Below are 16315 nucleotides of genomic sequence, written 5' to 3' on the forward strand. Positions count from 1 at the left end.
CCAACTAACCCATTAAACCACCAGGGCATCTTGGTGCAGTGGCTAGGAGATGCCATTCCTAAGAGCAATGGTTCTCAAACTATGGATCGCAACCCCTTTGGGTGTTGAATGACCCTTTCATAGAGGTTGCACGATTCATTACAGTAGCAAAATGACAGTGGTGAAGTAGCAACAGAAATCATTTTATGGTTGGGGGATCACCACCACATGAGGAACTGTATTAAAGGGTCACGGCATGAGGAAGGTTGAGAACCACTGGTCTAAGAGCCAGCCATCTGCTCCCTCCTTCTATAGCTATATCCTTTTGGTCCATGCTGCTGTTTCAGCTCTTACTCAGAATCAACTCAACCTATGACAACGAATTTGTTAAAAAGCAGCATAACCATGTTGGGTAGTTGACTTTTTTCATAACTTCTACCTCTTCCATTTTCCCTCTGTTTTCCTACAGGTTTAGGTTAGTGAGTATGTTTTCCAGTAGACACACCTTTCTAAAACCTTCACATTTTAGCTGTGACCGTGACCGGGTGAATGGTGTCAAGGAATGGTAGCCTAAGTGTGAGACAGTTTGAAAACAACTAAGTTAGGGGACAATAATTCATATTATTTACTTATTTTGCTTATTGAAATTTAGCTTATGCAAAGTATGGTAATTGACTAGGGACTATGGGGAGTCATTGTCTCTACTTGACTCTTTCTTATGTGAACAAAATGTTCAACTTCTGCCTGCTTCCTCCTGCATCCACTACTTATTCAGCACTAGCAGCTTCGTTTCCTTAACAAGTATTTGTGTCACCTTTGCAGGAAATGTACAATGGAAGAAGTTGAACAGGACCCAGTTGAGGACATGTAAGTGATGAGAATGTAAAAGAATTCAGAAGAGTATTAATCTCTAGAGGAGCCTGGATGGCTTAGTGTTATGCATGTGTTGGGCTGCTAAACTCAAGGTCAGCAGTTTGAAACCACCCCTGGCTCTATTCCCATAAAGAGTTACAGTCTCAGAAACCCATAGCGATAAGTCTATAGGTTTGCTATGAGTCAGAGTTGACTTGAAGACAGTGCGTTTTTAATTAGACCCTATACCCAAGTGTTAAGGAAAAATTGTCCTATTTATATGGGGCATTCTCTCCCCTGGAAAGACTTCCTGGGGAGAAAAGCCTGTTCGGTTTAACTTCTCCATCCTAGAGACTAGTGGTGGACTTTTCAGGTAGAGTTAATGGCTCAAGTAATGGATCCATCCAGGTTGGAGTAAAGATTCACTCCCTCTCTTTTACCTGGCCCTTGTAAGCAGGTGAAGAAAGAAACTGAAGATATAACTCTCTTGAAAACCCTTACTTTATAGGCACGGCTCAAGTCACATAGAAACCACATAATTTTTCTAAAGAACAACGAACACATGTGAAATGCATTTCACGTGCCACCCAAACTGATGAGTTATTTTCATAAGCACCCAGAGCAGGATGTTTTTTACAAGTGGATGGCTTCATATTTTTAACCCTTCTGTGAAACCGATTTCATGCTCATCTTCATTGGCTGATGCAGTGGTTTGATTCTATCCTTGGGTCTCTACAGCAGCCCACCTCCTAAAAAGATCCTGTCCCTGAGCTACAAACTGCTTGCTCCAGGGAGCAATCCCCCTTTTCACCCCAGAAATGACTCTCACTTGTGTGGCTGGCCCAGCCCTGGAGGCACAGGGGCTAGAGAGGTCACTTGACTGGGAGGCAGACACTAAAACAATCGCAGTCGCTCTGTTCGACGCCAGCCGACTGGCCACCAGTGACAGGTCTGAGAGCCAGGAGGAGGTTTTGGGAATCCCTTGCTGGACTGAGATGAGTCTGAATGACCAACCACACGGTCCATCCACCTGGATGCACATGGGCCTGGCATGGACAAGGGCAACACAGCCAATGCTCCCTCCTGCCTTCAGAGAGCTAGCCTCTGACAGGCCCTCCCCCCACCTTCACCCAAACACACCTGAGCGAAGATTGGCTACAAGGACCTCCATCACTCTGAGGTCCAGCCATAACCTGCCCCAGAGCCAACATACCGCTTTAGGTGTTTATCATTTCGTTATCAGGATTTTACCAAACTCAATCCAATGTCTTGATCATGGCCTATACCTTTATCATACAGTTATAACCAAGAGTAATATATTCAGACTAGAGCTTGAAATTCACTAAGAAAATGTCACAAGACATCCTCAGTACATGCAGGAGTACCCTACGGCAGAAGGTCACTTCATCATTCCCTGCCATTACATGTGTGTGCCCAAGTGTGGGGGCACTCTTTTGAACAAAAAAAAGAATGTTACAATTGAACTACTCATATGAAGATATACATTTTGCTTTGTAGAACAACCAAAAGGAGTTGAGTTCTAGTGGGCACACTGGCACCTGAAGAGGAAGGAAGGAGCAAAGGGGGAAAGGCCCTTTTAGGGCTCCTGGTTTCCCTGTCCTTCGTTCAGTATTAGAGATGATTCCCTGTAGGTGTGATGCGATGGAGATCCCCAAGCTGGAAGTCACGAAGCAGAACCTGGACTACCTGAACTCAGACCTCGAAAAGGACCTGCAGAGGCTGGACCAGGAAAATCAGGTTCTTCTGAAACAGATTCAAGAGAAAGAAGAAATTATCCAAAGGTCAGGCGGGCATTGCGGGGTGAGGGAAGGCCTTCAGAGCCACAGGGGCGTCATTTGTCAGTGAATCTTCGTGCGTTCTTTAAATCTGGGAACATGGACTGCGGTGCCCACAGTGCCATTAGTTGTAGACATTCGCATTCAATCTGCGCATTTGGTCACCGTTTTCTTGCCACCGTTCTGGACGATCCTACTGGCCCCCGAGTCCCTTTGACAGTCATGTCGCACGCTGGGGCCCGGGAGTGGTTGTCGCTTCCTTAGGGCGCCGTGGCTTTATGTGTTTCAGTTTGGAAAGGGAGATCACCCGGTCAGTAGGCCTCGCCAACGAGAAGGACGAGCTGAGCAGCACCTTCGAGATGGAGGACGCTCTGAGGGACGTGGAATTGGAGACAGCAAAACTGGTGAGGAGGTGGCGGGGAGAGCAGCAGCTGATACATGTGGCTTGCAAGCGCAAGCGGGGCTCTCGCTTGTTGGGGGTGGGCGGTCCCTTCTGCATCTAGAAAACTCAGCGGTTTAAAGTTGTAGTCCTCTGGGATTGAAGCTCTGGGCGCAGGCACCAGCGCCTGGCCTTGGCTTCCAGATGTGCCCTGTGGGGCCAGACGGTCCTTGCTCCCTCTACACCGGATACATCATTATTTTTAAAGTGGCCGTGGAGGGAACGTTGACGCCCAGTGACCCGTGTGGGTCAGAATAGTACTGTGCCCCGTGGGAACTGTCAGGAGCATCATCAGGTGCCTCTCCCAAGTCTCTGCTAGGTGGATTCAAGCTGCCAGCTGCCAGTATTTGCCAGCAGTTGAGCACTTGGCCATGGGCAGCGCCTAAGGACGCTTGTGTGTGGCACCCTGATACCAGTCCAGGGGCACACTGAGGGGGAGGGGCAGGGGTACAGCCAGTGTGCTCCCTTTCGTCTCTCTCTCTGCAGGAAAAACACAATAAGATTCTAAGCAAGAATGTGCTGGAGCTTCAGAAGCAGGTACGGTGGGTTTGGGGGCTCCTGGAACTCCAGACACCAGACTGCACAAGAGATTGCTGGATGCGAGTGGGCTGAGAGCGGGGCGGGGAGGGACTGGTCACGTTCAGAGCGAAGGGTCACTTATATGTGCACACTCATGTGTGTTAAGACTATTCACAATGCCACAGGGCCCACGCTTGAAACGAGGCCCATTTCCAAGGCACCCCAACAGTCAGGGTGTTCCCGAACTCGCCAGCCGGAAAGATGAGTGGAAATAGCCAGCATAGCCGGTCTACTCCCTCTCCCCCTTCCTCCTTCCGGACTTCCGCGTACAGACTCAGGCGCATCCCCTCACTTGCTCCCAGGGAATTACAGATGGGTAATGAGAGCACTCCGGGACTGGGAAGGGAGGACAGGTGTGCCCCTTCCATTGCCGCTGACCCTGCTCCTTCTCCTCTCCCTCCCTGCACTTCTCACAGTGCTCCCATTGATGCAGGGAACAAAGGGGTCTGTCCAGGGAGTATCAGACAGACAGCTTCCACAGGGGAAAGGAAACACATTTCCATCAAGCTTCCTTGTGGGATTCAGCAGTCCTGGGATCCCCACATCTGCTGCTATTTCAGGCTTTCATTCTGTGCCCTATTTAATTCACAACTTTTGGAATGGAATTTCAGGTATCGAGGAGATTGAAGAAGGGTGGCATTGATACAGGAACCCTCAAGCAAATGGTGACAGAATCAAAGGTGAGTAGAAAAGCAAACCTAGAGGTTTTCTAGAAGCTGTAGTCCTTACTCCTTGGGCTGCCAGCTGAGAGTCCAGCAGTTCGAAACCACAGCTGCTCCATGGGAGACAGATGAGGCTTTCTACTCCCGTAAAGATTTAGAGTCTCAGAAACGTACAGGGGCAGTTCTGCCCTGCCCTATAGCGTCTGCAGGAGTCACAATTGACTTCCTTGATGGCAGTGAGTTTTTCGGTGTGGTTGTGTCCATTTCCGGTTCCAGATGGAAGCACTGTCTTCAAGGACTCACTTAGACGAGATATGTTGTGTTTGTCAGAGCTGGGCCACTTTCCCTGGTTCTCCCTATTTCCACCCATGGTCCATGGACCACACATGCACACGAGTGGCAGAAATGACTGCAGTGGCATTAAAGTTGAGTGGACTTGCTCTATAGACCTCGCCAATGACAGTCAGGAGAGTGTACATTGCTAATGCCCATCAGGCACTGCCTCCGAGTTTATCATCTGAATGAGAGAGGCGTGAAAATACAGACACGTAAAACAAAATAAATACGGTACTAGCCTCCACAAGCAAACAAGGGCAGAGCAGTGACCTATTCAGAGCTAGCTCATAGGCCAAGGGCATTTTGTTTTGTAATCTTTTCTCTAAAGATCAGCCCAGTGAGCTCATACATTATTTATTCACTGCTGTTTTCCCAAGGCCTACAACAGTGCCTGGCTCATAGAAGATGCCCAGTAAATATTTATTGAATTATTCAATGGATGGCCAGTAGGGGAAACTTTTTTGTGGAAACCTTATGCAGACTTAAATGAAGAATGTGACTGTTTGGGCTAATCCCAGAAAACACTGACCCCACCATCTTAGTTTTCTCTTTGGCAAATAGGAATAAAATTTCTGTTTCGTTCCATCTGTAATTCAGAGGACATGCCAGTGGGCCTATAGAATGTAGTCAGGAGACAGAAGCTGATGAGTTTTGGTTGGTGGGATTGGAGGAAGCAGAGGGTGGGGCCTAGGGACAAAGGAGTTAGACTGCTGCGGCTTAAATCTCAGCTCTGTGTGACTTTTAAGCAAATTCTTTAACTTCTCCATGCCTTTATTTCCTCATCTGTAAAATAGGGGAGGGGACCTAGTAAAAGTGCATAAGATTATTGTGAAGACAAGAGTCGATTGCTATCATACATCGTCAATATGTGATAACCATTATGATCATACTTTCTGCTGGCCTGTGGACAGAGGATAAAAATTGCCTGATTATCTTCCACAAAAGAATCCCACTTTCTTGTTTTTTTTCTTCTGTCCTTCTCGTCCACAGGTAAGACTCCAAAAGGCAACAGAGTTCTGTGCAACTCAAGAGAAGGAACTGGCCAAGGTAGAGGCAGAGTCCCTTTCCCTAAGGGTCTAGCCCAGGATACAAATAGAAGAGACCCCCAAAGTCTCAGAAACAACTTCTTGAGACAGGGCAGGGGGAGCAGCAAAAGTATTCGGCAAATGAATCTCTGATTCTCATACAGGTGAAGGAAAGAAAGCTTATATTAAATATATATGTATATATATATATGTATATATATATATCGGTCTATTTCTTAACCACTCAGCTACCTCAGATATAGGAGCCCCATTAGCACAATGGTTAGTCACTGGGCTGCCACCTGAAAGATTGGTTGTTCAGACCCAGTCAGGACAAAGAGCTAGAGATCTGCTTCAATAATGATTCCAGTGAAGAAAAGCCTACGGGGCTGTTCTACTCTGTCTGTCCCATGGGGTCGGTAGGAGTAAAAATGAACTCAACGGCCCTAACAATGACAATAACCTCAGTGCACACGGCTGAATCCCAAAGCCAAGGACCCTGAAACATCTCTGATGTTTCACTAGATCGGGAACCTGGCAACTTGCACAAACAATTCCTTTTGCTTAACATGCGGCCCTGACTCTAAATGATGAGATCATTGTTTTGTGATGTGGTTGTTTCCCTTCAGATAAGGAGTTGCCAGAGAACCAAGAAAGGGTCCAATGTACCAGTTAGGGGGCTCCATGGGCCAGCCTAGACTTGGGTGGAAGCAATTGTGCTTGTGGTTCTGATTTAAGGCATGGATTTGTTTGTTTCCCCTTTCTAGTTAGAAAGTGACTACCAATCTGTGTATCAGCTCTGTGAAGACCAGACCCACTACATCAAGGTACAGTGTTTCTGGGAGAACAGTCAGCGTAGAGACACTGTTTCTCTAGGGCTGTGGATGAGCAAGGCGTCCTTTGGTTTCTTGTCAGACTGAAATCTGCCGCTGGGGCAAAATGCCTTTGACACAGCAAGCGCGAAAACGGAACACAAACATTAGTAATGAACTTACTGTGCGCAAGGCATTGTGTCAAGCACTGGACCTCTGGTGTTTGTTCTCCCTCAGCGGGCCCCACACCTTTATGAGAATGATGTTGTCATGGTTGTGAGGAAACAGGTTTCGAGGAGTGGGGACACATCCTGGGGAACACGGCTAATAAGGGGCAGAGCTGGGATCTGAACGCAAGCAGAATCGGACACAAGAGCTCCCTTTTCCATGTATGTCTCTTCTAGTCACGGATAGCTCCTGATATTCCATTACAACACGCCCCTACCTGTGTGCACACATAGGCATTTCTGTGCATGCATGCACACACACACACCGTTTGGGATATTGAGCTAGTCTTAAAAGATATGTTTGCTATATGTTTTATCAATGCCATTGCAATGAAATCGATGGAAATCCTGAATTATGACCAATATCTCTCTATTTTTTATTTCCATGGAAAGAAATACCAGGAAGTTCTGAGAGCTATGGAACAGGAAAAGGACACGAAACTGCTTGAAAAAGAAGTGTAAGTTTTCAAAACGACTTCCCTGATGGACTGAAGTGATGATCGCATGACACCTTTGAAGGGCGAGTACATGGCGTCCACTCACATCCATCAAATCCTCTATCCAGCCCAGGCTCCAGGCTCAAGAAGCATCAGCATTGCAGCTTCTCAGCTGTTGGAATTTAGATGGTCTCTTTTGATGTGTGTGCTCTTTCATGTAACCTCTGTTGAGCGTCAATCCTGAAAATTGACACGGACCTGGTGCCAATAGGAAGAATCCTCAGGGGGTAAAAAAAAAGGAACAACAACTCTGGAAAGTCACTACAAATGTGCACTCTGTTCCCTTCTCCACACAGGACCTGTCAGACTGATGGGGAGACCCAATGATGGGCTTTGATGCGCTGTATCCACAGACTTGTATGTCTGAGGACTTTGTACCCTTTTGAATATCTGTTTGTGCTTTTTGTGTATGTACATTAGATACTCTATTAGACAATGTGTGTAGGGTGTGTACTGCGATGAATTCCGTCCATGTATGAGGATAAGTCAAAAGGTATTGTTACTAGGGTTGTGGGTCACACATCAGTGGGTTTATTGTAAACAAAACTTGCTTAAACCTGTCTCTGCCCTCAGAGCTACAATTGTAGTCTGTGGAAGACAGCTACTTGGCCAAGTGACTGGAAGAGATTAATATTTTACCCATTCCATATGAAGATGACCCACTAGAACACTTCAATGATAGCACAAGATCATTAATAGCACATGCAAGTAAAATAACGCTGAAAATGATCCAACAAGAGTTGTAGCAGCACCTTGACAGAGAACTGCCGGAGGTTCACGTCACATTCAGAAGAGGATATAGAGCGAGAGACATCATGGCTGACATCAGAGGGATCTTGGCTGAAAGCAGAGCATACCAGAAAGATGTTGACCTGCGTTTTATCGACTGCACAAAGGCATTCAACTATGTGTGTCATACAAACCATGGGTCGCTTTGTGCTCATGTAGAACCTGTAGGAAGTTGTGCAGAGAAAACAAGAGCATATTCGTGTTTCAAAATCAGGAAAGGTGTGCCTTAGGGTTGTATCCTTCACCACACGTATTCAATCTGCGTGCTGAGCAAACCCTCAGAGAAGCTGGATGATATGAAGAAGAATGCAGCCTCGTGGGTTACTCATCCACTGCCATTAAGTCAATGCTGATGCTAACTCATAACAACCCTGTAGGACAGGGTAGAATTGCCCTGGTACCTTTCCAAGACCATAACTCTGTGGGCATAGGAAGGCTCATTAACAACCTGTGGTATGCAGATGACACACCTTGCTTGCTGAAAGTGAGGAGGACTTGAATCACTTGCTGATGAAGCCTTCAGTGTGAATTACAACTCAATGTAAAACAACAACAACAAGAACAAATGATCAAAACTAGACTAATAGGTAATATGATAAACAGAGAAAATATTCAAGCTGTCAAGGGTTTTGTCTTGCTTGGGTCCACAGTCAATGCTCATGAAATCAGTCAAGAGCCCAAAAGATGTATTACATTAGGCAAATCTGCTGAACAAGACCTCTTTAATGTGTTAAAAAACAAGGATATTACTTTGAGGAGTGAGGTGCATCTCACACAAGCCATGGTATTTCCAATCACATCACGTGCACGTGAAAGCTGGGCATTGCATAGGGAAGATGGAAGAAGAACAGAGGCATTTGTATTATGGCGCTAACAAAGAGTAGTGAAAATACCATTGACTGTTAAAAGGACAAACCAATCTGTCTTGGAAGAAGTATGACCAGAGTACTTCTTAGAGGCGAGGATGAGGAGACTCCATCTGACACACTTAGGACATGCTGTCAGGAGAGGTGAGTACCTGGAAAAGGCTATCACACTGGGTCAAGTCTAGGAACCGCGTGGGAAGATTTTTGACAAGATGGATGGACACAGTGACTGCACTGGTGGGCTCAAACCTAAGGACAATTGTGACGATGGCACAGGAGGGGCACTGTTTCTTCTCATTGTACATGGGTTTGCTGTGAGTCAGAACTGACTCTACGGTACCTAACAACAACAACAACTGATTTGACCGCAGACACATTCTCTTAGTAATACAGTCTTAGTCTCCTTAGGTTGTCTTTAAAAAAAAAAATGCTCTGACCAAAACCTATCCAAGGGGATATGCCGGGTCAGTTCAATTGAAGACAATGAGATCAACTCAGAAGGTTCTAACAACTCTTTGGGGGACTTCCACAGGAGTTATCTTCTCAAATGACACAGGAAGATCATGGGGCTTATTAGGGGAAAAAATTTAAGAAAAGTGAAAATTGTATTGGTGAGAAAATGGCCAAGAAAGTAACACCAGATAATTTTTCCCATTGCCACAATGCACCCACCCTTTCTTAGATAATAGCAAGGTCTCTCCTATGAGAAATTATGGAGAAGCCTTCCCCAATCAACCAGATACCCCCGATCTTGACCCTTCAAACTTCTTTTGTGCCCCAAACTCAAAGGCCATTTAAAAGGAACAAATTGCAAGTCCCTCCTGGTGGCTCAAACTGCTATGTTGATCCAATGATGATCAAAAAGCATAGAATTCCTCCGGGGAGTGTTAGAAATGGAAACATTGCCGTCAGAAGAATATAATACGTGGAGAAACAATAGCCTCACTTTTTGACATTTTGTTGAAAGAAGGTATCTGTGATTTTGTTACCATATTTTTTACTTATCCTCAAATATGCACATGAAAGGGTACTTGGTGACACTGTAGGTTAGCTTTGGGCTGCTAACTGCGAAGCTGGCAGTTCAAACCCACCAGCTGCTCTATAGGAGAAAGGTGAGGAGCTGTCTGCTCCCATGAAGATTTACAGTCTTCTGTTCTATAGGGGCCTTATGCTGGAATTGAGTCAATGGCTGTGGGTCTACTTTGGGGGGAGTTTATATATGTTAGCATCACCCGGATTGAGATATAGAACACCTGAGCGCCTCCAAAGTGCCTGGCCCCTCATTACAAAGGTGACCTCTATCTGATGCTCTGGCTTCTTCATTTTTCTTCTACTTGAATCTATTTATGAGATTCTAAACATAATGACATTAGTGTGGCCTCTTTTGAGTACGGCTTCTTTTACTGTGAGATTTCTCTCTCTTGCGGCATTCAGTGGCAATTTGTCTTTTGTATAGCTGCAAAGTTTTCATTGTGTTAACCTGGCACAATTGATTTATTATATGGATGATGAATATTTGTATTAGAATTTGGGATAATTAAGAAAAAAGCTGTTATGAACATCCATGTTTACTTCTTTTGGTGGATATATGCACTCATGTCTTTGGGGTGTATATGTATATCTGAGAGTGCAATTGCTGGGACATAAGGTACACATCTACATATACTCACAGACATATACATATATGTAGACACCAATAGGGTTGCTATGAATTGGCATCAACTCAATGACAGTGAGTTTCGAGTTTTGTTTTGTTTTTTGAGGGATACATACCTTTAGATTTATTTGTTGGGATTAACACATATATCAAATCATTCAATGATGCTAAATAGTTTCCAAGGAAGGCTATATTAATACCCCTTCCCATGAACAATAGCTGAGGGTCCTGGTTATTTTCCATCCATCCATCCATATGAACAATCATTCTAAAGCCATAGGAGAATTGGTCTTTCCTTTTTCTTTTTTTAGCTTTGCCCACTCAGGTACAGTGATCATCTGGTTTGCTTTGAACAACATATTTCACTAATTATGGTATAATGACACGGTGTCTTTTCCAGTGCTCCTTGGATATGTAGATATCTTTTAAAAGGAGTTTTATTGAGCTATAAGGAATACATCATACAATCCAATCGCCCATTCACACGAAGAAGGGTTGTTCACTCATCAGCATAATCACCTTTGGACCATTTCCTTTCCTCTGGGATCCGCTGGAGTTGGTTCCCCACCCTCCCCGGCCACCTTGCCTGCAGCGTCTTTTGACTCATTTGGGAAGTTGTGATTCTTTTCTCTTACTGATGGAGTTTCGTACACTTTCCTGAGAAGGTCCTTTGTCAGATATATGTGTAATAGTCTGTTTATTGCTTTCCTTTTGAACTCTCATAATGGCATATTTCAATAAGCAATCATGCTTCATTTTAAATACATTTAATTAATCAAAGTTACCCGTCTTTCCTTTTAAGTCATTGCTTTCCGTCAGCCATAAAACAATGGTGTTTTCTTCTGGAGTTTTTTATTGTTTATCCTTTATATTTAAGTTTCAATTTCCTCTAGACTTTATTATATTCTGTGCTGTGAGATCAAGATACACCCCACCCCTGTAGAGATAGATTCGCCATGTATTACAGAGACCAGATAGCTCAGCTTTTAAAAGAAGTCAGATGACCATTTCTGTGTGAACCTATTTTAGGTCACTTCATTCTGTCCCGTTGGTCTGTGTTTGTCCTTGTGCTAGCACTACACTGTCTGAGTTACTATAGTTTTATCACTGGTCACAATCTATAGTAGTTCACGTTCTGGAACTCTGGTCTGCAAGACGGTCTTGCCTATGCTTGGCCTGTTGAATTTTCACATAAACATTAGAATCATTTTCTCATTTTCCACCAAAAAAAGAGAAAAACCTGTTGAGATTCTGATTAGAATTACATGGAATCTGTAGCTCAATTTGAGGGATAATTGTTACCTAAGCAACACTGAGCTTTCCAAACGATGAATATATGTATCATCTGTCCATATGTAGATATTTTATCATTTCTTTTTAGTTTTTATCATTTCTTCATTAGTTTCTGGTGTAGGGCACTTGGACAGCTTTAGTCAGTTTTGTTCCTAGGTATTTGATATTTTTTTATGCTATTGTAAATGGTGTGTTTATTCATTTGAGTTTTTTGCTAGGACATATAGAAATGCAGTGGATTTCTGTAAACTGAACTTGTATCATTTTACTTATTAATCATTAATCTTAATCAATTTACTTATTGGAATAATTTGTAGATTCTTTCAGAGTTCCATCTGTGAAGTGACAGTTGTAGCTCTTCCTTTCAATCTTTACACTTTTTACTTATTTCTCTTGCCTTATTGCATTAGCTACAGCTTTTTATTACATTAAATGATCTTTTATTTGGGGCTCTTACAACTCTTGTAACATTCCATACATCAATTATATCAAGCATATTTGCACATATGTTGCCATCATTCTTTTCTAGACATTTACTTTCTATAGAGCCCTTGGGATCAGCTCCTCTGTTTTTGCTCCCTCTCCCCGCACCCTTGTGCCCCCTTGATAAATTATAAATGATTATTTTCAGATCTTACACTGATGGCTGTCTCCCTTCCCCCATGGTTTCTGTTCTTCATCCCCCTGGAGAGGGGTGTGTGGTTATATGTAGTTAGCTGTTGAGATACTATTATGGAGCTATGGTGATAGTGAATGTTTTAGAATCTTGATGTACACATGCACACTGTCAGAGACAGGCATCACCTTAAGGAGAAAGCCCTGAGATCACTTTTACTGACTTCTTGGTGGTCCCCTCCTCTCTCCCCCCCATGTGGTATGCTCAGTTTCACAGCCCTGAATGCCAGGCTCTCTCTCTCTCTCTCTCTCTCTCTCTCTCTCTCTCCAGCTCACTGATGCAGCCACTTGTGATGCGGATTCTTGTCCCTTGCACCAACAATTATCAAATGCCCGGGGCGGGGCGGAGACCTGAATGAATGGAGAACTGGCTCGAGGTGCTTTCCTTCTACAGAGTTTACGTCATCTCAAGTCCTGACTGCATTGAAGGAGCCATTTTATCTGTTTTGTCCCTTTATGTAGTTTCTTTCAGATTTGGCTAGTCTGATACAAGTTGCGCTACCATAAGTTTACAAAAACAGAATCACAAAGTTGTCCCACCTTTATGTGATGACAAAATCACAAAAGATTACAAAAAAGAAACTCCCACCAAAATAGCTGAGCAGAATTTTACTGGATCTGACCCTCAAGTGAGGTGTCCAATCTGTACAAAACTACATGACAAAGCACATGAACCCTGACAAAAAGGCAAGAACCCCCAATTCCACTGCCATTGATTTGATTCATAGTTAACCTCGAGGAGAGAGTAGAGCTGCTCCTTATGATTTCAGAGACCTTAAATCTTTAGAGAAGCAATTTACTTCATATTTCTTCCATACATCTAGTGGGTCTGAACCATTGACCTTGTGATCAGCAAAGCATATGCAGATGATGGAGGGAAGATCGTACCAGGGAGAAGTGAGGTGTGGCCCCATCTTAATCACTCTAAGCCTGCCTAGACCAAACTTGGTGATGTGTGATGGTAAAACCTACAGAAAAAATCAGAGGCTTTCTGAGATTGAAAGGAATAAAAGGATGTGTGTGTGCAGATTTGGGGGCAATTAAAGCTTCTGGTTTAAGTTCATCTCAAATCTCTGGCTGACCCCAAACTCTGCATAGTCAGGACAGCCAAGGAACTAAAACCAGACCTGAGATTTCAGCTGCCACCAAGACTTTGCAATGTGAATCCAGCACCTGGGTTATATCAGGATTGGTCCCCACTGATTATCATTTCTCTTAGAATAGATTCCATCTAACCAATGCTTCACATGTTGAGCCATGAGAAAAAAAGTCTCATTGGCATATTATTCACATAGGCTAGAATGGAATAGTTTAGTCCGATTATGAAGAGTGGTCCAATCACCAGCACCGTCAGTTTCAGACCATCTTCTGTCCCACAATCATTGTTGTTAGCTTCCTGTTCCCTCCCCTGCCATACCCCTATGTAATTATTAATCTAGTTACTGTCCTGAGAGATTTCCCTATTCTGGATTTCATATGCAGAAAATCATACAAAACCAAAACAAATAAAGCTCAACAATGACAAAATAAAACAGAGAAAAACCTCAATAGAAAATCAAGCAGGAATATTAAACACCCAACAGGACAACGGAAGCTCAAAGTCCACTCGCAAGGTTCCCACACGAGTCAAGCCTCCAGTAAAGGCCGTCTGACCGTGGTCCAGGGATGTGAACAGCCTTGCGATGGGCTACAGAGCCCTGGAAAGGGGATTGCGGCAGATGTAGTTACGTTATAATGTAACCTCGTATCCTTTCATCTGCCTTTGGGGAGTAATTTTAAATGTGGAACATCATCAATTTTGTAAAATAATCTAAGAAACGACTAATGTTACATGACTTTAAGAAGCACTTTTTATCAGACCCTTAAATTATGTTACACACCGTTCTTCATTTTAACCTTTTTTTCCCCCATCCAGATCCAAAGCCCAGAATAATTTCTCCCAAATTGTAAAACCTGGGTCAATTTTGGTGGAAACCATCCAAAGCAACATGGTAAGTCTTCCCTGCCCCAATTTGGGGGGTTTTCTCTCCTTATTCTCTCTCATTTTTCACTTGTCTCTCCCCAACACCCTATCTCCTAATACTTATAACTATAAGATGGGGGGGGGGGGATTCAGCCTCGTCGTACTTTGTGCCCCAGCATAGCAGGTAGGAAGTAACAGTGCTGGGATTTAGACCTGGGCAGCCAGACGCTCAGGGCTGTGCTGGACTGTTTCTGGAACACACGGACATGCTTCATTTCCCCTTTCCTTCACTGCTTCCCATAGGAGAGAAAAATCATTAAGAAACAGAGGAAGATCTTCTGGTACACGTAAGTGGCATAACCTTGGTTTTTACTTAGTCTAGACCGGGGTAGGCACACTTTGAAGGCAGAGGAGCCAAGCCTATCCTTCACGACAATGGAAAAATTATTTGAGAGCCATGAATATATTTTTACAAACAAATGAAATCATCCTTATCTGAATAATCTCCTTTAAAGTTTTTCAACTTTACTTCCACATGTACACACTGAAAGGGCTACTGTTTGCTGACAGTTTACAGGGTCTAGACCACATTCACTCACTGGAAACAGGTGACTTAATGCAGAATGGCAGAATGAATACAAATAAGCACAACCCCCACCCAGAAAAACCCATACAGTGCGCAAGAAAACACACACACCCCTATCTGCACCTTTTATCATTTGAACATTAAATAATTATTGTCTCCTTTGAGACTTGTTTAGAAAAGTCAATGCTAGTCATATTACCCCAATGGAGTAGGAAGTTACTGCTTTGGGCTGCCAACTGCAAGGCCAGCAGTTCAAACCCACCAGCCACTGCATAGGAGAAACATGAGGCTTCTACTTCTGTCAAGATTTACAGCCTTGGAAACCCCGGGGGGCAAGTCCACTCTGTCTTCCAGGATCATGATGGGTCTGAAAGATTCTAGGGCACTTGGTGTGTTTGTTATGTTAATGCCAGAGGTGGCTCAACCTCCATTAACTCTGGCACTGCTTGCTAGAGGGGGTCCAAAGAGGACCACTGGCCACATACTCCGAAGTGTAAGCATCTTGGACATTTTATGATCACACACAAAAGGCCTGCCCCATCGATAGTGTCTGGAACGTCTTTATACCTTTGGACTTCCAACATGACTATTCTGGGTTCTGTTCTGTTGGCGGACCTAAAGGCTAGCACACCTGCATTCAATTCTACCATGTCGATATTTTGTGTTTGTTTTTGTTTGATCTTACCCCCTGCTATCCAACCCTATGTTTCCCACCAGGTTCGTCTGAAGAAAGTTGGAGACCAAAGCAATTGTGAGGTTCACTGCGGTGAGCGGACTCATTCCCCCAGGCTAATGAATGTCTGTCTCTTTGGCAGGCATTTTCGCTGTCTGGTCTTCTTCAGCACGATCTTCCTTAGACTGTTGGGTTATGTGCTTTTCCATCTACAGTGCATAAATCCCAACCTTTTTGCGGAGACCCTGCCCATGGTAATGAGCAGAAGCACCCTGAAGAGCCTAAGGGACTTCTTGTCCCCCTTCCTTACCCTGGAGGTGGAGGAAGTTCTACCACACTAGCCTGAGGTGGCGCGGGGTGTGCACGCCCTGCAGAAGTGGAGGTAACATGGCTGTGCCACGTATCGGGCGATGGGCCAGAGAGGACCGAGAGCCTTCAATGCAGCTATTACTTGGATTTCCTCTTCATTTCATTCTCTTTCCTAGCTTTCCCTCTGGACTGTGTCCCTTTGAAATAAAAAGTATGTGTGACGAGAGTCCTTTGTTCTGGTCTGTGAATGTGATCTGTGTGTCCTGGAGCTCCAGGTGAATAGACAGGTTCAGAGACAAG

At 44.2% G+C, this 16315-nt stretch overlaps 1 protein-coding gene across 1 annotated transcript; it reads left to right on the forward strand.

Moving 5' to 3' along the window:
* Window positions 1-811: 811 nt before the first annotated feature.
* On the forward strand, window positions 812-16047 carry LOC101650268 (transmembrane and coiled-coil domain-containing protein 5B-like). The gene is made up of 11 exons (XM_004712676.1): window positions 812-846; window positions 2484-2633; window positions 2917-3031; window positions 3553-3603; window positions 4257-4325; window positions 5634-5690; window positions 6436-6495; window positions 7101-7165; window positions 14400-14475; window positions 14751-14794; window positions 15849-16047. The coding sequence occupies exons 1-11, from the start codon at window positions 812-814 to the stop codon at window positions 16045-16047; spliced, it is 921 nt and encodes a 306-aa protein (XP_004712733.1).
* The last annotated feature ends 268 nt before the right edge of the window (window positions 16048-16315 follow it).

Source organism: Echinops telfairi, unplaced genomic scaffold, assembly GCF_000313985.2.
Source record: "Echinops telfairi isolate 266 unplaced genomic scaffold, ASM31398v2 ScPeMD7_18;HRSCAF=68, whole genome shotgun sequence".
In the NCBI taxonomy this organism is placed as follows: Eukaryota; Metazoa; Chordata; class Mammalia; order Afrosoricida; family Tenrecidae; genus Echinops; species Echinops telfairi.

Excerpts from the sequence above, each read along its gene's own strand:
- LOC101650268 (XM_004712676.1), top strand. The coding sequence starts at position 812 with ATGGAAGAAGTTGAACAGGACCCAGTTGAGGACAT. Across the intron at positions 5,691-6,435 it reads AAGAGAAGGAACTGGCCAAG|TTAGAAAGTGACTACCAATC; the intron begins GTAGAGGCAGAG and ends TCCCCTTTCTAG. Across the intron at positions 14,476-14,750 it reads AAACCATCCAAAGCAACATG|GAGAGAAAAATCATTAAGAA; the intron begins GTAAGTCTTCCC and ends TGCTTCCCATAG.